Here is a 27,137-nt window from a genome sequence, read left to right as displayed (position 1 = left end):
TTTAACCAGTACAATAGACTCGTCAGGAATAGCTGCCCAGACGAGTATAAGAGCTCATTCTGCTTGTTGCCGTTCTGGAAGTTTCGAAACGAGAAAAATCCCGTCACCACCACCTGGAATTGAACACGAGACTTTACAGTCTATAAACTGATCTATCCAGTCAATAGATAGCGTGTTCGTAAACATTTTAACATTATACTGTGAATGCAGTTATTCAGTTTTAGTAGGAGTCTGGTTTCGGTTAGTGATGTAAAGTAGAGTGAGACTGTTCGGACAGAGAGTCTGATCGAACGGGTCTTGTCATGTTCTGCTGTAATTCTGGTTTTGACGAAGGTTAATTCAGATCACGAGGCAGCAGCTGAGTTCTCGTAGTTCCCCCAATTAGTGGAAAGACCCGCTTGACAACTCGCCTTCAAACAAGTGAACGTCACACGTTCGAGAAGTCGATATCTCGAAGTAGCTACGTTTGTGGCTCTGCCAAGCTACAGATAACTTCTGCACTTGCAGATTTAACTTGATTGCAGGCGAAGTGCTCTTGTGTAGTAGACTATAAATCATTCGAATGACGCTTGATATATTGAGGTAATACAAAGCACAGTGTGATGAATTTTATTTTAATGCCATCTACAGAAAATAAAATGAGGGAAATTGCAGTATGATTAAAATGAATTCGTTTTCAAATTGAGACTTTTTCTCCCGGAGAGAGGACTCATAAGTCCAAATGGGAAAAGCGACTCAGGGTTTTAAAAATAAACGAAAGATAAATATAACCTTTTATAGGCCATGAAGATCCATAAAGTAGCGGGGGTTGAATATGCTACTTCTTGTAGACCAGAGATCGGCAACCTACGGCCCACAATGTACTTCTATCCGGCCCACTGGCGAAAGGTAAAAAGTATATAAATAAAATAATAGATTTAAAAAAATTAGCTTACATTTTATTTCAATCTCGAAATAAATTATTTTGGGGAACTCAACAGCTTCTGCTAAAATTGATTAGTAGGAGAGGCACACTCCCTCTCTCTCAACTAGTTCTTTTATCTTTTTTTCTCCCATCTAATTTTGACTCTGAACAGAAATTTACCTAAGTTATTAAGCTTGTTAATGTTTGACGGCCCACTTAGTTTTGTGAAGGCTATTTTCTCGTTTATCTTAAAAAAATGTATTATCTATTCCGTTTTTTCTGAGGTCAATTGTCGCTGTGCATTTTAATAGTGTATGTATTGCGTCTTTCAAACATTCGCATAGGGGACAAATATCCTTACCCATATTACCTCTTCTATTTTTGATAATATAATATAATATAATATAATATAATATAATATAATATAATATAATATAATATAATATAATATATTTTTATAGAATTTTATTCAGCTTCCTCCAAGTGAAGGCTGCCTAGAAGACAAAGCTTACCAAAGAATTGTTGTTTTTTTTAGTAAATGGTAGGTACACAATTATAATGAAAAATAATGGAGAAGGAAAAGAAAAAGAAATAACACAATTATAAATAATTGAAGACGACTGAACAAAAGATCATTAATTCCAGAAAAAAAAAAAACATATAATTTTCCTAGTACGATATCTATTTGCTATTAGGTGATCACAGTCGTCTATTTAGCACTAGTTGCAAGACCCAACTTAAGTGAGCAGATCTCCATAGGAAAGAGATCAATCTATTTACGTGTAGAGATGGTTTCTTAGGATTTTTATAGATCCTTTCACTGCAGACAGAGATATTTCAGTGACAAGAGTTTTTCCTAGACCAAACTGCTTGCAAAAATGCGCGAATCTTTTTGTAATGGTCCCTCTAGCCCAATCAGTAATCCAATAACTTCGATCGACGTTAGATGATATTTTTCCTTATAATATAATATAATATAATATATGACATAACATAACGTAACGTAACGTAACGTAACGTAACGTAATATAATATAATATAATATAATATAATATAATATAATATAATATAATATAATATAATATAATATAATATAATATAATATAATATAATATAATGTAATATAATATAATATAATATAATATGGGCTGGTATGGTGTGGTATATGTTATGGTACAGGATATAGTACAAATAATAATAATAATAATAATAATAATAATAATAATAATAATAATAATAATAACAATAATAAGAATAATAATAGTAATAATAGTTTACTTCGTCTTGATTATACAGATGGCATCTAAAATTAGGACAACTGAAAGATATGATAATATGTTATATTATTATTATTGAATTTCCAAGTTTATAGAACCCTATTTTACCCGAAGGTATATTAGGGCTGTAGTTAAATCATACATATCTTAGCCCTGTACAAATATTGACATAAAATATATACATATTTATGATATAAAATACACATATTACATTAAATGTGTTTGACATAATAAAAATCATAGTTATATTATATACAAATACGTAGATATGAGATAAAATAGATATAATACATAGAAATAGATGCACAATATATGAAACACAGACATATTACATACCATACTTTCCCAGGACATATCACACACAGACTTGTTACAAAAAAAGAAAAATAGGCAAGTATTTCGTAGAAACGTACATATTACTTTTAAGGACATATATGACATGAAAATGATATGAAATAGACACGTGACATACAAATGCATGTACAACACATAGACATATTATATAAAATACACAGACAAGACAGAAAAAAAAAATGAAAATTACATAAAAGTTATATATGATATAAAACAGTGATATTATAGCTATTATTATTGTGATTATTCGTATTATTGTTAATTGTTATTGCAGCCTGTTTTGCCCTGTGGCATGTTAGATTAATAATAATAAAAAAAACTGAAAATATATATACACACAAAATTAACAAATTCATATACCCTTACTAATTGCATTAACTACAACTTCTCTTACTATGTCAGAAACACATTAACTAGCTATTTACAGTGAATTGTGAACATGTGATATGAATTTCTGAAATTCTCTTGAACAGCATTTCTTTTTAAACATAAAACTCAGGGGTTTTTCAAATTGCCCAGAACATGAGATGACATGTGACAGTAATAACAGGCGAGTTCTTTCGAAAATTGGGCAATCAAATAGGAGGTGGTGAATAGTCTGGTCGCGTTCCTCGCATTTACATATGGATTCATTTACATTATTGATTTTGAACCATTTAAAATATGTTTTAAATTTTCCATGGCCTGAAATGAATTGCGTAAGCACGAAATTGGGTATCATGTATTTACAGTTTAACCTAGAGATTATTGTAGGAAAGAATAAGTCTCTAGTTAGAGAGCCGTTATTACTTTCTTGTCATTGTACATCCCAGCGTGCTAACATATGTTCCCTGAGCTTATGTTTTATGAAACTAACAGGAATTTTATGGTAATTATCTGCGATATTCATGGAACAAGCAAACTTAGCTAGTTGATCTGCCCTTTCGTTCCCCAATATACCCGAGTGCCCTCGTACCCAGTTTAAACAAATATGTTTGCTGGAGTTAGCGATATTACGTCTGACATTTACGCCAATCATATGCATATTATATTTGTCCCTAATAATATGATACTATAACATATGGTATACGGTATGATGATATGGTATGATATGATATCATATGATATATGATTTGTTATATGATATGATATGATATGATATGATATGATATGATATGATATGATATGATATGATATGATATGATATATATGATATGATATGATATGATATGATATGATATGATATGATATGATATGATATGATATATATGATATGATATGGTATGATATATGATATGATATAGACTACGTATGTTATGATATGATATGACAAAATATAATATTAATGTGATGCAATGTAATATAGTAATAATATGATCTAATATGATGTGATGTGATAAATGATACATGGTTTATTACCTCCCAACATATTCGACCCTGCTGACTCTTCACATTCCTGTATACTGGCTCGTATGCAGTATGGAAAGATGTTTCGAAATTTTTATGTAGAAATAATTTATATTTTTCATGTCCATTAATATTCACGCTCTTTTATCATCCAGCATTTACCGACAGCTCGTGTTATTATACGAGAGAGAGAGTCAAAAAGTAACCTTAATACTTATTTTATTAGTTGAATATGTACAATAAAACTACAAACACTTCATCACTTCTCAACATAGTCCCCACTACGTTCAATGCAAGTTTTCCTGTTATACTATGTTGAAAAGTGATGAAGTATTTGTAGTATTATTGTACATATTCAATTAATAAAACAATTATTATGGTTACTTTTTGACTCTCCCTCATATATTATAAAGTTATAACGTTTATTTTATTTGTAGAATATCCTCTACAGTCTACACCGACGATCGATCCTTGATGTATTTCTGTTGATCCGTTAGAAGACTTTCTAGAAATGTAGGGTAAGATTGCCTATATCGCACCACTTTAGCATTTATAATTTTTATTGAACAATACAGTTTTTATTTTCTCGCATTCCTTTACAGAGATACATTCCCAGAACATTTACCTTTCACGTAAAAAAGAATCCTTGAATTTGATTTAATATTTTTTAATTAAAATGACATTTTCGAAACACATGCCAGTGGTGCCATTTAAGCAACTAGTTTCCTAAATAGCACCTGAAGTTCCTTAAATCACACCTCTTTATCTGCAGGGAACAGGATGAAGGAAAGCTTTTAATATTGAACATATTGAAGAGTATTTGAATGAATAATGTAATAAATGCAAATTACAAGTTTATTGAAATTAATGAAAGAGAGTAACGCATCTTCAAATGAAATTGAAAAAATAGAGCATAAATTACCTAACATTTAAACTTTATGAATGCGTTTTTTATTGTTACACATTTGCCATGTGCTTCACCAAGCAGTTACTGTAAACTGCGTCACCTTTTCTCCACGATTACCTCGAAACCACCTAAGAACTGCTTCATAATATAGCTGTCTGAAATGATTTGAAGATAGAAACATCTAAAGGCTGGGCCTATGAGTATTATGACGAGGAAGCTGAAACAGGAGCATACCATTTTCCCGAGATAATATAGTTTCTAAATTTTTGGAATGGATCGTATAGGTGGACATATAGAAGCAGCACTTTTTTCTATGGCAGGTTTGAGTGGCAAATAAAATGTTTGAGCTATTCGACAAATAGTTCACTGTTGATGTAACCTGACTCAGAGCAAACAAATAATGATCGTGGAGGAGCACCAGCTGATAATAAAGGATGCACTGTCTGACGTTTAAAAATTATCACAGGTGGCACAAAATATCTGGAGCGCTTGTACAACATACACTTGTTGTATTAATGTCCTTTTCACCACTTGATATTGCACCCACCTGATGAATTCCTAGTTCAGTTAAAATTTTTGGGGTCTTCTTTGGTACGGTTAGAATTGCTACAGTTGCTCATATCGCACCGGTGCGAATTAGGCACCTACAAAGTGGTGCGAATTGAGAAACTACGCCATAAGTTATTATTTCCTTCATTCTAGTCTATAATCACCACATGTTCGAAAATCCTACTAAGTTAAATGTTCTTTAATATCTCTTTAAACGAATAACATCTTAAGATTATGGATTTCTTTGCATACAGATCCGTTATTTAGTTACAAAACGTTAGCTAAATATACATCCGCCTGAGCGATGATATTAGATACACTATCATCATGCTGCTGACACAAAGAAGTGGCAGAAATCAAGTGACTTGGTTGAAGTTTATGTGGTAGATTGTAACAATACTACTAGATGCCACACTACTACAGTAATTTGTTTTAAACTAGCAGTGGTGCGATTTAGGAAGCGGTGCGATTTATGCTACTCTACCCTATATTGCTTCTAATAATATATGTTCCAATTTATGGTTATCTTAAATCGCAAGGATTATTTTATAAAAAAAATAATAAATTCAGTCTTATTACAGCATATTAAAAATTGCACGTCTGACATATTTCATTCCATTACTATTGGAGATTATTTTCACTTCCTTGTATGATACACAAATGACTAATTTTTCTAAAGAGAGACGAGAACTATATTTAAGCCAGAACATCTGGACTTCTCGGTTCCAGTGAATGATTAAGTATGAACTTCACTGTGCGTTGAAGGATATGTTATAGAGCTGGGTGACGAGACGACTATGAGCTGAAACACAAGACACTGGAACACTTGACTCGATGCAGAATTGACCGAAGCAAGTCAAGTCGCTAAGAAAGATTGTCCGGCCGTCCCTATACACGACGCCATAAAAGTAAATAAGGTCTTCAACTAATGGAAAGCTGGCTTTATTGCTTCCCTGTTGCAAGAGACCTGATAGCATGTACTACTTTGGCCTAAAATAAAATTTTTATACGAGCTGTAGTAAGTAATAAATTATTCCAGGGAAAAGAGGGATATATCAGAAAAATAACGTCTCCACTCCCTTCACTATTGAGATAAATCGATATAGACTTCAAAATCGGAGAATTCGTCATAACTTAATCTGACCCCACTGCGACAAGGAGTTGCCACATCTGTGACCCATAACCTATTGGGAGAACGACTCTAGATTCTAGGATGGTTTCCAGACCATTCAGCTACTTGACGCAGGTGAAATGACAAACCACTCACTGATTCCTATCCATCCATTCATCCATCCATCCATCCGCCCGTCCGTCGGTCCGTCCACTCACTCACTCACTCACTCACTCACTCACTCACTCACTCACTCACTCACTCACTCACTCACTCACTCACTCACTCACTCACTCACTCACTCACTCACTCACTCACTCACTCACTCACTCACTCACTCACTCACTCACTCACTCACTCACTCATTCCCCCATCCCTCCAGCCAGCTATCCATAAGCCCTATACTTTATAATATATGTCCATCTGTGTATCTTTCCGTTCATTAAGTACTTAATGAATTCATTCATTAACTGATTTTATTCCTTCACTAGTTTTTCATTAATCAACTTATTCTTCGTTCATTTATTATTAAGCATTAAATTAATTATAATGCATTATTTATGAATTCGTTTACTATTAAATTACTCCCTTTGTTCCAAAATATGATATAGAAAGATGTCATTTATTCCGTTCCAAAATATGATATACATTTGTTAAAGTTCTCAGTAATATAATGTAACTTTAATACATTTTCTAGATAGTTATTTGTTTGATAAATCAGCATAAGAAAAACTAATAAGTAAAGTACATTTCATTCTGTGTGATGTCAAATTAATAAAAGAAAAAAAAAAAACATTGTCGTGAAAGAGGCAAATTAACATAAAAACTGCAATAAATTACAACCCGTTTTTATACAGCTGTTGTACCTTAGATGTTCTATGCAAAATTGACTGGGTTGGTGTTACATTTTAATTTAATTATGGTTTATTTTAACAACGCTCGCAAGTGCAGAGTTTATATCAGCGTCGCCGGTGTGCCTGAATTTTGGTCCGCATAAATTCTTTTACATACGAGTAAATCTACTGACATGAGCCAGTCGCATTTAAACACACTTAAATGCCATCGACCTGGGCCGGGATCGAACCCGCAACCTCGAGCATAGAAGGCCAGCGCTATACCAACTACGCTACCGAGGCCGACTGGCGTTACATTTTCTGCAACAGGAACACCAAAGCAGATGTTCATTTGATTTCTGTCCATAATGAACTCTTTAAATATTATAGTTTGATGTACTACAGACGATTAGAAACATTCACAACTGCACTGTCTGATAGTCCCTTCACTACTGAACAGAATACCACACAGTGAAACATTTCGTGCACGCATGCGCAATAATCAAACTTGATTTCTTTGTTACTGTACCATATTTTGGTATGGAGGGAATAATACATAGGGCTACATACATACCGGTACATTACATACATACATACATACATACATACATACACACATACACATGTACACACACGCACATACACACTTACATATATACACACATAAATGTATATAGTTGAGATCCACTAATTGGTTATTACGTGGTATTTTCTTTTTAACTTCCGAATATGATGCTATATAGGCACTAAGTCGAATTCTTTCTCCATATGCCCTTGTTGCAAAGCCTGCATTCCCATCTTTGTAGCACGCTCCACCTCTGATAACTGATGGTGGTTGGGGTGGGGGTGGAATTAAATCATTTAGACATTTTGCGACCTGAAGCAGATATTCTCCGAGCGTAACGACTCCGGATAGGTGCAATCAGGCACAGCTGCAGCGTTGCCAACTCTAGTGACCTGTTTTCCCTCACAGAGCAGATTCTTTCATCTCTACTTAAACCTCTTCATAATTGTACACTTTTATTCCTTTTGTTGCTTGTCTTCAAAGTATATGGATAGAAACTTCCTGTAAAGGTGAGATTAGTTCCGAAATTATTTTTCGAGATTGTTGACATACTTTAATCACCGCCAATTATTAGTTTTCTTCCTGTGAAAGAGAGCGGTCGGATCTCCTCACTAAAGACAAGCGATACGAAACGTCATAACGCCTATAAGTTGTGTGTACCGCCCACTGTACTAGGCTGTACAAGACATAGCGCGCGTTGGATATTACACCTTTGTGTAATTAATACGTTTATAAATCAAAAATTTTCTTAGTGTTGATCAACATATATTAGGGACTAACTGCTTGCATTATACATCTGACATATGCATGGATTTCAGGGGACTTGAGTGTGTTTTTGGTATCCTACTGCAAACGAGGAAGAAGGGAATACAGGGAACGATTTTAGTACTGTCAGATAATCACGGAATCACATATGTGCATTTTTTGTTTGTTTGGCACGTTGAAAAAAAAAATAAAGAGAAAAATAACTATTTATGGCGAACAATTGAACTTCACTGCTTGGACCTTGAATTCCATATACCGATAATATAAAAAAAATAGGTTGCAGCCGCCAAATTACTCTTCAAAGAACGACCACTCCAATAAATTGAGGGAAAGAAGACAGAAGACGGACACTACATAGTTTTCTTTTCTCAATCGTACTATCAGGGACTGGAATGCTTTACCTGCAGACTTACTAAAAGCTTTGCCAATAATCAAAAATGTATTTAAAAATAGGCTTAAGGACTTTACTAATAGACAGTAGTAGGTATATTATACTTACAACTTACAAATGGCTTTTAAGGAACCCGCAGGCTCATTGCCGTCCTCACATAAACCCGCCATTGGTCCCTATCCTGTGCAACATTAATCCGGACTCTATCATCATATTCCACCTCCCTCAAATCCATTTTAATATTATCCTCCCATCTATGTCTCTGCCTCCCCAAAGGTCTTTTTCCCTCCGGCTCCCAACTAACACTCTATAAGCATTTCTGGATTCGCCCATACGTGCCACATGCCCTGCCCATCTCAAACGTATGGATTTAATGTTCCTAATTAGGGTAAATTAGGGTCTGTTGGACAGTCGGGCATGTTGGACACTTTGTACTTTAACGTGTTACCTCGCCACTTCTGGCCACCACATTCTGCTAAAGTCAGTGACGGAAGTAGCCCCACTCGTGGCTACTTCCGTCATTGACTTCTAGCAAAATGTGGTGGCCAGAAGTGGCGAGGTAACACGTTAAAGTACAAAGTGTCCAACATGCCCGACTATCCAACAGACCCTAATTTACCCTATGTCAGGTGAAGAATACAATGCGTGCAGTTCTGCGTTGTGCAACTTTCTCCATTCTCCTGTAACTTCATCCCTCTTAGCCCCAAATATTTTCCTAAGAACCTTATTCTCAAACACCCTTAATGTCTGTTCCTCTCTCTAAGTGAGGGTCTAAATTTCACAACCATACAGAACAACCGGTAATATAACTGTTTTATAAATTCTAACTTTCAGATTTTTTGACAGCAGACTAGATGACAAAAGTATATTATGCACACTATTTAAAGGCTAAAGGCTGTAATTGATGTTTCGTTATTTGAAGTGTTGTATCAGTGAAGAAGTGTATTGTGTCAGTGAAATGTGTTGTAACAGTGAAGTGTGTTGTATCAGTGAAGTGTGTTGTATCAGTGAAGTGTGTTTGTGTCAGTGAAGTTTTATAGTTTATAGTGTTAGAGCAAAGTATTTGAACAGTGAAATGTTTCTGAAGCGTTAGTGAAATCAGGATAGTATCAGTGAAATGTGTCGTAGTTCCAGTGCAGTGAGTGAGTTGACAGCGAAATGAGTGTAGTGCTGAAAGGTACTTGTGCATGTTTGAACATATCATACTCGTGGGTTTTAGTTCGAACTTAGAGTTAAGATACAAATTAGATTTGCTTTAAATGTTATTTTAAGTGATCGTGCTTCATTTAATTTAGGATGTTCCTTGTTAATTTTGTTATACTATTATTATTTATTATTATTAGTATTAATTATTATTAATTTATCATTAATTGTATTTATGATTAATTGTGTTTATTATTAATTGTCATAATGAGTGTAATTAGTTACTACTGCCACTGGGTATTAACCCATTTGCAGTGTGAATAAATACATAATATGATGCTTTAATGCGACTGACTTTGTAACCAGAGAAGAGGTCGACCATGATTCCAAGAATGAAACACAAATGATGATGTAATAATTATGTTATTAAGATAAATTAAATTATGTGAAGAAAAGTAACATATTTTGCACAGATTTTACATAAAATTATTTAACAATGTCAAGAATAGAAGAATAACTCATAAAATGCCATGAAAATATGAGGACCTAGATTCAGTATCGAAGCAACAACATAATTATCAATAAGAGAGCAGACTCAAGACATCCGTTCTCTTGAAAGTGGAAACGCCTTTTAGTTTCCGCAGTTGAAACGTTGGCAAAGCGTACAATTTCCACTGAAGACATATTCCAGCAAAAATATATTTGTTCACAAAAACTTTTGATGAGCGCAAAGTTGCTTATATACGATCAAATTTTCGTCAAATTCAATGCTTCAAAAGACTTTTCAAGACTTGTCGATACTATACAGGTTTCATTGTTAAATCACTTACAATACAGTAATTTAAAAGTTTTTGCCTTGAAAGTAAATAAGAACAGGTCGTAATTGTTTTGCCTTGAAAGTAAATAAGAACAGGTCGTAATTGACCAAAGTTTTGACAATTTTTTGAAGAAATTGATCAATGGGATTCGAAAATATTATGGCGACAAAAAAAAAAAAAAAAAAAAAAAAAAACATAGTGTCCTGGCCGAGAAAAGTTTGCGGGTTAATTTAATTATATGAATTAAACCAATGCTGGTATACCTTGGATTCCGTCGAACACCACAACAACACGAAGAAAAATAATGTGTATGAGGAAATTTCAAGGCAGGTACAGTACCTGCCCACATTAATAGAATCGTTTATAATTTTTCAAATACTTATTTTAATTTCTACATTAATGCATTTTTATATTTGAAAATACAACTATATTATCTCCAGTAGATTATAATAACACATTTTGAAGAATATTTACGTTTTCAGATTACAAAATGACAGAATATAGTTTATTTAATCCCATTTGAAGTCCTTAAATTTTATGGGTACCCCTTCTGCTTTAATGACATGTTTAGACATTTAATTTTTCACCAATTACCACACAAATCGATTGGGTTCAAATCCGGAGAATTTCCGGGCCAAAGCAAAAGAGGGATGTTTTTCTGATAGAAAGGTTTTCACTCTTTTAACAGTGTGACAAGGTGCCCCATAATGTATAATTGTGATTTTGTAATCTTAAAATGTAAATATTTTCAAAATGTGTTCTCAAAATTTAGTGAATATAATATATACGTATGGATTTTACATAGTATAAAATTGCAGTAAATGTAGAATTAAAATAAAGTATTTCAAAAATTGTAGCTGATTCTATTAATTTGACCAGGTAACGTAGATGGGAAGACAATATTAAAATGGATTTGAGGGAGGTGGGATATGATGATAGAGACTGGATTAATCTTGCTCAGGATAGGGACCAATGGCGGGCTTATGTGAGGGCGGCAAGTAGGCCTAAGTAAGTAAGTAAGTAAGTAAGTAAGTATGTATGTAAGTAAGTAAGTGAGAAAGTAAGTAAGTAAGTAAGTGAGTGAGTGACTAAGTAAGTAAATAAGTAAGTAAGTAAAGTATCTTGAGTTACAGGCAAATACTAATGGTAAATATTTTGTTTTAAAACATTATCCACTCGCAATATTATTCTTCGTTTTAGGGTATCGTACAGTTAAGTATTACCCTAGATCATATATGTAACAGATATGTCGGGGTTATAGGCTTTGAGGTTAACAACTTTTGTCAGGTTTACTACGCTGCCATCTAGTTGTTTCATAAGGAGTCACGTCATAATACCCATTTGATTTGCATTAGCGACTGTGCTGCCATCTCGTGTTCGCTTACGGCAGACGGGTGGCGATCCTGGCGGTTGTTCTCTTCAAAGTGCTGCCGATTTTAAGGTAGCGAGGAGTTATCTGTTACATATATGATCTAGGGTGTTACTCCACCGAGGCGAATGGAGACGCGAGCGTAATGTGAACTATAGCGATGACGCTATACGAACGCAGGAGCAGTACAAGTGGCGCTCTGGGCCGCAGGACTCTACTGGCCTCGGTCCAGTAATAATACAAATACTGTATTGTTTTTATAGTCTAGCTATTTCTCAGTATTTACATATTTATATTATAATATTTGGTAGGTAGACCTACATAAGTTACAAACTTGAAGGATAAGTTTTAAAAATGTTGTCAAACTATATAAATATGAAGTAGTTTTTGACAAGTATTCTTCAATATTGATCAATTTTTGACAATTTCTTTTTAAAGAAGTGAATTGAAAGAAAAATTTGATCGTGTACAAGCATTTCTAAAGTAAACTGTAGAATACTTACCGCAAGTGTAGACGACCTTGAGGTACATTCGCGACTCTGGTTTGCAAGGATTGCCGAACGTAGCGGGATCTGCGGACAGCTTACATCGCCTCTTGCCGTGACAGAGGCCCATCACAGTCTCCGTGGCATAGCTGACGAGGCACGCTGCAACAAGAGTTCGTTTGTTGTTAAATAGTAATACAAAATTATTCTTAAATATTTATTTTCTGGGAGTACAATAATTTAAGTAGAGTCGAGCCGGTGCACATTGTGCTAAAACTCAAATCTTGCTGGACAATACAGTGCACCAGTTCTTTTATTATTTTTTTTTTTGCATTATACAAGTAGTTTTTGATAAAGTCCTGAAACATTTCTTTCCGTTTCCGCGTTGGACAGATTCTGCAGTATATAAAATAAATAACACTCTAAAAGCTATTCTATCCGCCGGGACTAGAGAATTCGTTCGCATTACGCAAGTTTCCGCCCTATTAACGTTCAGCTTTGAACAAGTTTTACTGTACCTTCTTTGTTTCAGAATTTACAGAAAAATATAGGAAAGAATGAAGGATGCAGAAATGAGATTTTTAATATTTGTGATAGGATAAAAAAGCGCATACAGAAATGAAATGAAGAAAAATGAAAATGTTAAAAGTACATCGGTCCGAAATCTCGTAGTCAGTAGTGAGTATTTCTTTTTTACCATGGTGATAATGATCACAAGGTTTAGGGGAGAGTTGGGTAGTATCGGACATCGGGTAATATCGGACAGTGAGTTTCTTTCATCTACCACCAGATGAAAGAAACGCACTGTCCGATATTACCCAATATCCGATACTACCCAACTCTCCCCTAACTCTTATGATGCAAGGTGTATCATCATAGAAGAGCCTTAGTTTTGCCGCAGAGTTTCTAGTTGTATTCCGATGGAAATGATGGGGGAAAAACTGGTTATAAGCGGTCTATTTAACAATTTTAAACAGATATTCTGAATATCCCTTATTTAAAGAATTTTAAAGTTTTATAACAACGACATTATTATTATTATTATTTAACTATAAGATCGTCTTTTTGTATAGCCGATTTACAATTTTAATTTTAGTCTAGTAGCAATATTAGCCACTTCTGTTCAGCTTGACAAGGATTAGATGTTGGCCATCCTGTTACTCTGAATCTAATAAACACGAGCCATTGATATGAACAGATCAGGTAGAAGAAGGAATGCGTCGTCAATGGTTTTCAGTTTAATGTTCAGACATTATATTAATTCATTCATAGTGTTCTGTCCAACGACAGGGCTTTCACTGCAAACCCAGCATTCTCCAATCTTTCCTATTTTCCGGCATCCTCTGTGTCTCCGCATATAATCCATGTATCTTAATGTTGTCTATAATCAGACATCTTCTTCTGGCTGAACTTCTCTTCCGTTCACCATTCCTTTCAGTGTATCCTTCAGTAGCAGTTTCTTCTTAGCCAGTGACCCAGACAATTCCTTTTTCTCTTCCCTGATCATTTTCAGCGTCATTCTTTCTTCACCCATTCTTTCTAGCACAGCTTCGTTTCTTATTCTACATGTCCATTTCACACGCTCCATTCTGTTCCATAACCACATTTCAAATGCTTGTAATCGTTTCTCTTTACTTTGTCGTAATGTGTAATGCCTATTTTTCGGCCCAATACAATGCTACACTCCATACAAAGCATTTCACTAGTCTCTTCCTTAGTTCTTTTTCCAGAGGTCCGCAGAAGTTGCTCCTTTTTCTGTAAAAAAACTTCCTTGGCCATTGCTATCTTCCTTTTGACTTCCCGGCAGCAGCTCATGTTACTGCTTATAGTACACCCCAAGTATTTGAAGCTGTCCACTTTCTCTACTGCCTCATTTCGAATTCCCAAGTTTACTTTCTTTAGTTTTCTTCCGATAACCATGGTCTTCGTGTTGTTTGCATTTATTTCAGCCAATACTGCTTACAGCTATCATTTATCTCCAGTAGCATATCCCTTAGTATCGTCTCCTCTTCTGCTAACGACGCCATCATATACATATTATGTTAAACCAAAACCATACTGTATGTGATATGCATATTATGATCAAACGTTTCATTTAAACTGTTTAATCATTACGTGCTCCTTTCAGAATAATACGAAAAATACTATCACTACAACTACCACCACAATTTTTACTTACATATTTAACGATGCTGTGTTAACTATTACGGCGTCGATGGTATTGATGATAGCGAGATGGTATTTGGAGAGATGAGGTCGAGAATTCGACACAGATTACCTGACATTCACCTTACGGTTGGGGAAAACCTCGGGAAAACCCAACTAGGTAATCAGCCAAAGCGAGACTCGAACCATCGCCCGAGCGCCTCTGCCGCCTGAGCTAAGCAGATTGCTCTACCACCACCACCACCACCACCACCACTACTACTACTAATAATTTAAAATTTACAAATAGTTTCAAGGAACCCGCAGGTTCATTGCCGCCGTCACGTAAGCCCGCAATCGTTCCCTATCCTGAGCGAGATTAATCCAGTCTCTACCATCATATCCCACCTCCCTTAAATCTATTTTTATATTATCCTCCCATCTAGGTCTCGGTCTCCCAAAGGTCTTTTTCCCTCAGGCCTCCCAACTAACACTCTATATGCATTCCTGGATTCACTCAAACGTGCTACATGTCCTGCTCATCTCAAACGTCTGGATTTAATATTTCTAATTATGTCAGGTGAAGAATACAATGCGTGCAGTTCTACGTGGTGTAACTTTCTCCATTTTCCTGTAACTTCATCCCTCTTAGCCCCAAATATTTTCCTAAGCACTTTATTCTCCAACACCCTTAGCCTCTGTTCCTCTCTCACTGTGAGAGTCCAAGTTTCCCAACCATACAGAAGAACCGGTAATATAGCTGTTTTATAAATTCTAACTTTCAGCATTTTTGAGAGCACACTGGATGACAAAAGCTTGTCAACCATATTCATTCTGCGTTTAATTTCCTCCCGAGTGTCATTTATATTTGTTATTGTTGCTCCAAGATATTTGAACTTTTTCACCTTTTCAAAGGATAAATTTCCAGGTTTATATTTCCATTTCGTACAATATTCTGGTCACGAGACATAATCATATACCTTGTCTTTTCGGAATTTACTTCCAAACCTATCTCTTTATTTGCTTCAAGTAAAATTCTCGTGTTTCCCTGATAGTCTGTGGATTTTCTCCTAACATATTCACGTCATCCGCATAGACAAGCAGCTGATATAACCCATTCAATTGCAAACCCAGTCTGTTTTCCTGGACTTTCCTAATGGTAGGGGAGAGTCGGGTAGTATCGGACATCGGGTAATATCGGACAGTGCGTTTCTTTCATCTACCACCATATGGTAGTACCTGAATGACATGGTTACGTTTCTCTATGCGACATCACAGAAACATAACCATGTCAATCAGGTACTATCATCGTGTGATAGATGAAAGAAACTCACTGTCCGATATTACCCGCTGTCCGATACTACCCGACTCTCCGCTACATTCTAGAGCAAAGTTAAAAGGTAAAGGTGATAGTGCATCTCCTTGCTTTAGCCCGCAGTAAATTGGAAAAGCGTAGAAACTATCCTATACGGATTCTGCTGTACGTTTCACTGAGACACATTTAAATTAATTGAACTAGTTTCCTAGGAATACCTAATTCTGTAAGTATATCATGTAAAACTTCTCTCTTAACCAAGTCATATGCTTGTTTGAAATCTATGAATAACTGAAGTACCCCACCCGTATACTCCCATTTTTTCTCCAATATCTGTCGAAGACAAAAAATCTGATCAACAGTCGATGTATTGTGCCTAAAATCGCACTGATGAGTCCCAATGATTTCATCTACATATGGAGTTAACCTTCTAAAAATAATAACAATAATAATATTGTTTGTATAATTTTGTTTAATGGATACTTGTAACACCTATCAAGATGTAGTTACAATTTTGCCACCATTGTCTTGAACATTCGCTTATAAATTTCAATAGTCTCTCGAACGTATACATTGAATTGCAGGTTCTTCTATGACAATAATGGTAGGCCTACTGAAATCCGTCACTGGCTGCAAACTTTGGTTGAAATAATCAAGGCAGAATTAATAGAATACTTCTTCGCTTTCCGGAAAAGTGTGTGACATCGAGTCAGTCCCGCGGTGGAAACTCAATTCCACGCTTCTGTTTGCCCAAATCCTTAACAGCGAACTTAATTAATTAGCGGAGAAAGATATGTCAACAACGGCAGGGCGGGCAGCTGGAAGTTACCCCTTAAAATCTTCGCGTTCAATACTAAACGCGTAACGAGATGCTACAGGGTGTTTATGTACGCAGAGTGCGTGAGTCTCTTCTATACTATGTAAGTCAGGAAGCGGCACAGCTGCCAAGTAGAATATGCAAGTTAACCATCAAAATTATCGCGCTGGTTATTGACGACATAATAGAAGATATTTTATAGGGTGCGAAAAAGTCTTCTTCAGCATGTATAACTTAGAAAATGATCTATCGAGATATAAACGAGGCAGGGTGTCAATTTTATTTTAAAATCATGAATCCGTTCTCCATAGTCCCATATCATGAATGAGTTTTCTTAATTCTTTAGAAAATATCGTGAGAAAAATTTAAAGAGGAAAAACTTTAAAGATACGCGAAATCACATCCTTGCAAAGGAGTTGGGACTGTGGAAAACTGCATATGTAAGCTCCAAGCCTGTTAGCCTCTTGTCTCACTTCGAGTTTCGCTACTCCACTGAAGGAGCTCTAGAAAATTTTGAAGGGGAAAAACGAAAATGCACGTCACTTATTAGCTACAATATAGGGGGAGGAGAAGCATAACGAGCTGACAAACTAAAAAAAAAAAAAAAACTAAATTTATTTCTTGTAACGTTTAAACCTACGACACTGCATATAAAAAAAATGCGATTAAGATTTCACGCTGGATGAAGCAAATTATTTTAGTTACACTTTGGGAGTAATTTGGATATGCTACTGGAGCTAAATGACAGCTGTGAGCAGTATGGAATGAAAACAAACGGAGACCATGGTTATCGGAAGAAAAATAAAGAAAGTAAAAGTGCGAATTCGAAATGAGGAAGTACTGTAGAACAAGTTGACAGCTTCAAATGCATGGGGTGTACTCTAAGTAGTAACATGAGCTGCTATCATAAAGTCAAATTAAGGATACCAATGGCAAATACAGTTTTTTATAGAAAAAGCAGAATCTTATGCGGATCTATGAAAAAAAGAGCTAAGGAAGAGGCTAGTGAAATGCTTTGTGTGAAATGTGGTATTGTATGGGACAGAAACATAGACATTAAAACAAAGTGAAGAGAAACGGCTGGAAGGATTTTAAATGTAGATCTGGAGAAGAAAGAAGCGTGTAAAATAGACAGAATAAGAAATGAAGCCGTGCTAGAAAGAGTGGGCGAAGAATGAATAGCGCTGAAATTGATCACAAAGAGAAAAAAAAATTGGATGGGTCACTGGCTAAGAAGAAACTGCCTAATGAAGGAGGCACTGGAAGGAATGGTGAAAGGAAAAGAAGTTCGGGGCAGAACTAGATATCAGATAATAGACAACATTATGATACACGGTTTGTATGCGATGACTAAGAGAAAGGCGGAAACTAGTGAATATTTTAGAGTGCTAGGTTTGTAGGGAAATTTACCTGTCCTTGGGCATAAATATACGAATGAAATGAATTATAAAACACGTTGAAATTTGGTTAATAATTTCTGAAGATTTTGTTTAACGAAGTGAAGCGAAAATTAAGCACCTTAAAAATTTTGCTATGGGCATACAAGAACCAGCCATAATCTTCTTACTATGCGCAATAGACCGAGAAACAGGTTAACTTATTTTCAGAAATACAGCTAAGCGATGATAAAAATAAGAAAAGGTATGGGGAAAACACTGAAAGGAATGACGGACGAAATAAGTTTCAAGGTCCAGAAAGTGACGAACATAAAGAGAAGAACTAATGATAATGACGAAAATGACGACTGTGTTGGTGACGATAATAATGGTACTGATGATAATGATCGTGAAAGAGAAAAGATGAAACTGGGAGCTACTTCGGAGAAGGAATGTGTAGTGAGAAGAGAAGAGAAGAGAAGAGAAGAGACGAACTTTTTACAAATATGCAGTGGCGGTGCGTCATTAAGGGCACAAGAGAACGTGAACACCTTGTTTCCATTAATGCACGACTAGTTTTATTATTTAATATCGTATTGATGTAATGGAGATGTACAATATTAGAATCGAGTATTTTAAACTTTCCGCACCTTGCATAACCTTCTTATGTAAACTTGGCAACACACCTTCACGTATAAGCCGTGCTCTTTTCAAGGAGGTTACAGGAATTACACGCATGCCCGGGACAAAATTGTCTTTCGCTGGCCGCTTATGACTCGTCAAGAGCACAAAGCGTTAAGCGAACAGTGAATCTATCCTACAGATGTCAGGTGCATCGATGCCTATCGTTCACGTGCTATGTATCGAGGTAGGAAATTTAATAGTCTGTATTTTAGCCTGTAGGTGTTAGCATTTCTCCTGTCGGAACGTTTACTTTGTGTGGATGTGTGTACAGTGCTGATACGAGTGTAGTTTGTGAATTACTATACTTCAGTGTTAGCATAATAGCATAGTGTAACTTTCAAACACGTGCTGGCTGACTGTGATAGTGGTGTGAATATGGTGGTGTATAATATTTAAGAATAATATTTACTGGCATGTATTTATAGTAATCAATCTATACGAATAGTATTACAGTAGTGATATAGGCTATTGTGTATCGGTGTGTTGTGAACCAAAATATATTACTGAACACACGCTTTTAGAAATAACGGTACTGTGGTATGTATTAATTTTTATCAAACATAAACAACAAACTCTATTCAAAGAATTCTGAACAGTAAAGAACTGGGTAAAGTAACTTACCAGGAAAAATTGGAAATAAAAATATTATTATTATTATTATTATTATTATTATTACTATTGTTAATATTACTATTATTATTATTATAATTATTATTATTATATTTTAAACTTATATACGGTTCTTTCGATAGTAAAGCATTCGAATCATGACATTTCATATTTGGCCTAAACGTACGATTTCAAATTCTCTTCCGTTTGGAACACAAAATTGTGAACAAACGTAATATTTTATCACCAGCCGCCACTGCAAATATGTTAAAACGTGTTACGTACGAATCGCTGTCTTAAATAACAAAAGCTGTATTGTATACCAAACAACGAACGGTATAACCTCATAATATAATCAGTTCTTGTATCTTGAACCTTCATTAACTGTTCTTCTTGCTAACAGGCCCAATATCAGTTCCCTGCGCTATGCTCTCGTGTGCCCTCTAGTGGTGTAATTTCACTCAATACGAACGAGTGCACGTACGCGATCACGTGACCTCGCAGACATTAAACCGCCATTAGTCTGCTCCAGACACGGAAAAGGAGAGAGTTAATCATTAACCAGGCTCCACGCAAAACGGGACCAATGAATCCGATGACGCCTTCGAGAAAGAGATCGAGAGCGATGTTTTGTGTGTCTCCTGCTGGAAATGCATGAAAGAGCAATTTCTCGAATTGTCTATTTTCTAACGACCATTTAATGATGACTATGATAAAAGATGTGCTATATCAATGAAACGAATTCCTTCCTTTTGAATATCTGAGATAATGCATGTCTATATATAGTGGGATGTCTTAATCAATATAATGCTACAAATGATAATTTTCAAAAGTTATGGTTTAAAAGGATTGACAGTGGAGTCTTGGTTCCGAACAGTTGTAGTTATATAAATATGTTACTTACTTACTTACAAATGGCTTTTAAGGAACCCGAAGGTTCATTGCCGCCCTCACATAAGCCCGCCAGCGGTCCCTATCCTGTGCAAGATTAATTCAGTCTCTATCATCATACTCCACCTCCCTCAAATCCATTTTAATATTATCCTCCCACCTACGTCTCGGCCTCTCTAAAGGTCTTTTTCCCTCCGGTCTCCCAACTAACACTCTATATGCATTTCTGGATTCGCCCATACGTGCTACATGCCCTGCCCATCTCAAACGTCTGGATTTAATGTTCCTAATTATGTTAGGTGAAGAATACAATGCGTGCAGTTCTGTGTTGTGTAACTTTCTCCATTCTCCTGTAACTTCATCCCGCTTAGCCCCAAATATTTTCCTTAGCACCTTATTCTCAAACACCCTGAACCTATGTTCCTCTCTGAGTGTGAGAGTCCAAGTTTCACAACCATACAGAAGAACCGGTAATATAACTGTTTTATAAATTCTAACTTTCAGATTTTTGGACAGCAGACTGGATGATAAGAGCTTCTCAACCGAATAATAACACGCATTTCCAATATTTATTCTGCGTTTAATTTCCTCCCGAGTGTCATTTATATTTGTTACTGTTGCTCCAAGATATTTGAATTCTATTAAAATTACTTTTAGGCATAGTGATCCTTCGATATGTCAGTAAATTTCCAATTATGGTTTCCGATCTTCAACCATTAGATTTCGAACTGCAATAGGGCAATGAGAAGCTTTTGTCATCTAGTCTGCTGTCAAAAATTCTGAAAGTTAGAATTTATAAAACAGTTATACATTATTTATCACTGTTGTCGAACATATATTTAAAAACTGACCCAATAGTACTTTTTAATTTCCATCCGATTCTGTTGTTTTAAACTCTCTAGCAGCGATTTTATCCTTCACTACTTTTTCTCTAGAGAGACTGTATTTTAGAATGTATGCTTCCACGGCCGGTGTCTCTGATGAAGGTTTTCTTGGTTAAGATGCCATGGTCTATCATTCTACTAGTCTACCAGTAGACCACGGCATTTCAGGCCGAAAAACATTAATCACAGAGACTGTATTTTCTTTGCGATGCACCATTATTTGGACTCATCTTGAAAAACAATAATCAAAAACTAAAACAAAAACGTTTGAAACAGTAGCTGATCGTTGATCGAACCGCACACGCAAGCACAAGCCCGCCAAACACAATTAATAAGTAACTGATATGAATAGAAAAGGCGACTTAGGCTCGATGCCTTAGAGCGTATTCCGAATCTCAGGGCTGAGCAATCTGATGGCATCACGGTGTTCCGAATTCCAACGGTGACGTCACTGATGTTCCACCGGTGTCGCACCGGTTCCATCAGCTTGCAGAGGTGGTGGCAGTATCATCAGTGAATCTGATTAGTTCTTGTATAGGGCGGGAATTAGCAGACGAATGACATCGTGCACTGTTCTTTCATGGCATTGTGTTCTGCTTTGGTTCTGCTGTATTGTTTGTAATGAGCACAACATAAAAACAATATGTTAATGCCTTGTGAGCGAACATGTCAACGGACCAGTTATTATTACTGATTCAAGATATAAATAATTGTTTATGCTCTTTTTTTTGTTTGAATGAGATGACAGTACGGAAATTTCGCAAAATATTGCTAGCGTAGCACAGACAACAACTTGTACGGCCGCCATAATAGCCATCGAACCTTCCTTTTGTTCCTATTTCGCTGCAGCGTGACGTCATTGTTGTCCACCGGTCCAGTGAGATTCGGAATACGCTGTTAATACCAGCCCACCGCACAAAAACCTCTACGCAAACAGTTCGCCCGGGCAGTGTGATGACGTCACGAGCTTGATCCGTGCGAGACTGTGAATCCCAGTGCGATGCAGTGCGGAAGCATCCCATGGGCTGGGCCGTTGTGCAGTTCTCTGATGCTCACTCACTAAATGAATGGACGGATGAATTAATGAAGAGATGATTAAACAAATGAAAAATGAGACAAAAGAACAAAAGAGGACTAGCAGAATATAAAAAAATGAATAAAATTGAAGGGCACATAGGAATAAGATACAAAGCAATAGAAGGAAATAAAGAAAAAGGAAGCATGAAAGTTGAAGAGAGAGGAACGAAAAATAGATTAATAAAAGTCAGTGAAAGAAAGTTTACATATGTGAACAGTAAATATTCGTACACTCTTTTGTAGATATGAAAGTAAATACGTCTGAAACGTGTACTCACTTTCCTCTGGAACACCCTGTGGCTGCGGACACTGGATGCTCTCGTATTCTGTGCGGCCGTAGCTGGCAGAATACACGGCGATCCTAGCGTTAGGGTTGCACTTGAGCGGCACCTCGTCGTTCTCGCACGCCACCTTGCTGCGAAACTCGTCTGGAACATCATCGACATCACGTTCAGTTACTACGAGCAATAGTTTCCAACAGTGATAAGCAAAGGGTTTACGCAAATAACAGTAAGGAACACAGGGCGGCTCACAACGTACAATATAATGGAATACATTTGTTACGTTATGTTATCCTAAAGGGGAAGGACGAACCCTGGCGCTACGTCCACTTGAGACATTTACGCTGATCCCCAGCTAGGAGTATTTATAACCAATGCTATCTGACTACGTTAAGGTTCACTAACCATACGGGTTTCGAGCAGGCAATCCCACTCCTCCCTAGACAGCCTTTTTCGTGCGTCAGCCGACGAACGGGAAATGCTATGGAAAAGAGATCGTACGATATAATGTTGGTATCTAACGTGGGGAAACGAGAGAAACCCGAAAAAACCATAATTGAAACCTTGTCTACAACAAGTGTCTCTACAAAAGTTTCAATGAAAAATCCAAGAAATAACCGGGATCCGAACCCGCACCGCTTGCCTGATTTGTGAAATATCTGTACCACTGAAGCATTGGTTGTATACAGAATGTTCCAAAAATAGAGGGTATAATTTCAGGTATGTATTCCCCATATGTAGACAATACCAACAGTTCATTACAACATGTGTCCGGATATCCTTACTTTCCGAGTTATGGCCTTCAAAACAATGATATTCATCGGAACGTTTTTCTTCCTGCAGGTAGGTGCCGTGACAGAAGATATTAACAGAGGACACTGTGACAGTTATTTCCGAGGCGAGTGTTGTGTTTGGCGTTGTACTGTGCGACATGTACTCAAATCAGGAAGTGCACTTCATGTACGGTAAGGCGGACGGCAATTCTGCACTGGCTCGTCGTTTGTACCAGGTTAGGCACCCTGATCGATGGATAGGTAGAGGTAGCCCAATTGCTTAGCCTCCGCGCTCAACTGATTTGAACTCTAACGATTTCTACTTGTGGGGCCATTTAAAATCATTGGTGTATTCGTCTCCGGTGCCTGACATGGAATCCCTTCGGAATCGAATTGTGGCAGGTTGTGAGGAAATACGCAATACTCCTGGAATCTGGGATCGTATTCGCAGGGCCATGAGACATCGATGTGAGGCCTGTATTCAAGCAGGAGGTGGACATTTTGAACATCTGCCGTAAAGGCAACTACCTGCGGGAAGAAAAACATTTCAGTGAATATCACTGTCTTGAAGGCCATAACTCGGAAACCAAGCATTTTCGGACACATGTTGTAATGAACTTTTTGTATTGTCTACATATGGGGAAGGCATACCTGAAATGATGCCCTCTATTTTTGAAACACTCTGTAGATACGGAAATAAAATTTGGAACTCTCTTATTATATGTTTCGCTTACAACACACTGCGCATGTGCAGTAAACAAGATCCCCTGTATATATGCTACTTGTCGTGGGAAATTGTTGCCTATATACAGAGAACTTCTATCAAGACTCGCTCCAAATTTTAATTCCCTATCTGTACATAAAATACATTACTTTACTTTCAGATATTATTGCCGTTACAATTGAAGAAGACTTTGCACGGACACTTATTTTAGATACATTCATTCTTACACAATTTTCGCTGTTCATATAAGCCTAATCGTCTGAACTTTTTTTTACGTAGTACTACATATTTCTCATCACTATCTTTGTCTTCTCACTGTTCTTCTTGTCAATTCCTTTGTATTCCCCTTGTCATCTTTGTATTTCCCTTGTTCTCCTTGTTTCTCCTGTTCTCTTTGTCTTATCCTTATTCTCCTCGTATACACCTTGTTCTCATTTTATTCATGTCATTTTTCTCCTTGCATTTTCTTGTTCTCGTTGTCTTTTCCTTTTTTCTTGCATTTCCATTGTTCTCCTTGTATTCCCCGTGTTCTCCTTGTTTCATCCTCTTCTCCTTGTCTTATCTTTACTCTCCTTGTATTTCCCTTGTTATCGTTGTCTTCCTCTTTTCTCTTGCATTTCCATTGCTCTCTTTGGATTCCCATTGTTCCCCTTGTATTACCTTAATTTCCATTGCCTTATCCTTGTTGTCCTTTTATTCCCTTTTGCTACCCCCTATTCTCCTTATCTTCCCTTTATTCTCCTTCTATTCCTCTTGTCTTCGTTGTCTTTCCCTTGTTCTCCTTGTCTTTTCCTTGTTCTCCTTACTATTCCCTTGTTCTCCTTGTATTCTCCTTCTTCTCCCTGTATTCACTTGTTATCCTTGTATTCACTTTGTTCTCCTTGTATTTCCTTTCTTCTCCTTGCTCTCCTCGTACTTATCTTGTTTTCCTTGCATTTCCAGTGTTCTCCTTGTCTTTTCGTTGAAATACTTATATTCACCTTGTAGTCCTTGTATTCTTATTGTCCTTGTATTTACTTTGTTCCCCTGGTATGTCACTTGTTTATCTTATCTTCCTCCTGTTTGCACCCACATGTTGATCTAAGCAAAGGCATGCAGCATAGTAAAGCTATACATCTGTAGATTTATCAAGGCAATATAGTGAAGGAAAGAGATTTTATGGAAGCACCAAAGACAGTATTGTGATATTTTCTGAGAGGCCATAGATGACTGCAAATACTTCTAGGTCTAATGTATAATTAAAAATTGTAACGGGTCACTAACGTTTAGTAGCGGAAGGAAAATGATGGTGGGATGATGATGATGATGACGACGACGATGTTGGTGATGGTGATGATAACGGTGAATATGTCTCAGTCCATGCCCTATACTCACGGTCTTCCCCCATTAGGAATTTTACAAAGGAAGTGGAAAGATTATGTCATAGGTTCTTTTCAGAGCTTTTCTCCAACTGTAAGACGAATGTCAGGTAACTCCATATCGAATGATCACACTATCTCGATCTAACATAATTTCGCTATCACCAATTTCACCGGCGCTAGATAACCGCGCTCTTGATGCATTGTCGTATAATAACATTACAAAAATTACATGTTCTATGCGGTTACATATTGATATTTTATAAGTTTCAACAATGATAAAAAGTGTGAAAAGAGTGATTGAAAATCGAATAAGAAAACTAGTACTCAATAATAGACTGGGTGGAAGACCAAATAGGTAGAGAAAGGTTCATTGAATTTCGAGGAACTAGGTTGAAAGTCATAAAAACCGCATAGTTCATAGTGATATGCGATATGTCAGGTTCTGTAAAATAAGTGAGTAAAGAATATTTTCCATGTTTATTTATGCAAAAATTGCCATGAAGCGTAAAGAGACACTTAAAAATAAGGTGTAACATATGTATACAATTTAATATCACGTATCAGAATTAAATGACACATTTTTATTTTCATCTTGTATTCGAAAAAATAAACGATTTTCATCAATCTAAATCTACGAGCTTAAATTATACGGATCCATTGTTAAAGTGCTACAGAAGGAATACTACTCGTATTAATATAACCCCGTACTCCCGCGGCAACTTCTTCGCCAACTCAGTTGTGCATGTAGCCTAAACGGCTTGCGACAGGCGTCTAATAACGAAATGGTTGTGCTTTTGTCGGTGATGTGACCTCCTCCATCTGATACGTGCTGGGTGTTTCTACTTATTGTAAATCTGTGCCAACGTGCAAGAATACCAAAAACGGCACAATACCATAACAAATAAATTGACGAATACACGAAAGAATTAATATATAAAATATAAAAATAATACAGAATTAAGAGAACTGGAAAAAAACACGTCTAACAAAAAAAAAGTATGGATAGATTATCGATTTTATAAAAAAACAACATACATTAACAAAAATAAATAAAGCAAATAATAGAAACAATGGAGTGAACGTAAAAGAATGACACCTGAACAATTTAACAAGGAGGTAAAATGTCAATTGACATGCATACCAAACATCGCAAAGACAATAAATATCGGAAAAATATAATAATTATTGGAATATTATTGAATATTGCTCGGAATGTGTTACGGATAACCTTACGGGTTTAGATTTAAATCGTGTAAATGTATCTATACACATATACGAGGTGCATTTTTTTGCATATGTGTGGAAAAAGAAAACGAAAGAAGAGACTAGTGAAGTGTTTTGTG

At 36.2% G+C, this 27,137-nt stretch overlaps 1 protein-coding gene across 3 annotated transcripts in view; it reads right to left on the bottom strand.

The window, feature by feature from the left end:
• LOC138709261 (protein eva-1) overlaps nucleotides 1-27,137 on the bottom strand; it is a 765,208-nt gene that overhangs the window by 110,547 nt on the left and 627,524 nt on the right. For all 3 annotated transcript variants that reach the window (XM_069839917.1, XM_069839916.1, XM_069839915.1), the window contains exons 5-6: nucleotides 22,934-23,083; nucleotides 12,876-13,019 (exon numbers count right to left, since the gene is read on the bottom strand). In XM_069839917.1, the coding sequence (XP_069696018.1) occupies nucleotides 12,876-13,019; nucleotides 22,934-23,083 (294 nt within the window). The remainder of the gene's footprint in view (nucleotides 1-12,875; nucleotides 13,020-22,933; nucleotides 23,084-27,137) is intronic.

This window comes from Periplaneta americana, chromosome 11, assembly GCF_040183065.1.
Source record: "Periplaneta americana isolate PAMFEO1 chromosome 11, P.americana_PAMFEO1_priV1, whole genome shotgun sequence".
Classification (NCBI taxonomy): Eukaryota; Metazoa; Arthropoda; class Insecta; order Blattodea; family Blattidae; genus Periplaneta; species Periplaneta americana.
This window is presented reverse-complemented; position numbering and strand designations above follow the sequence as displayed.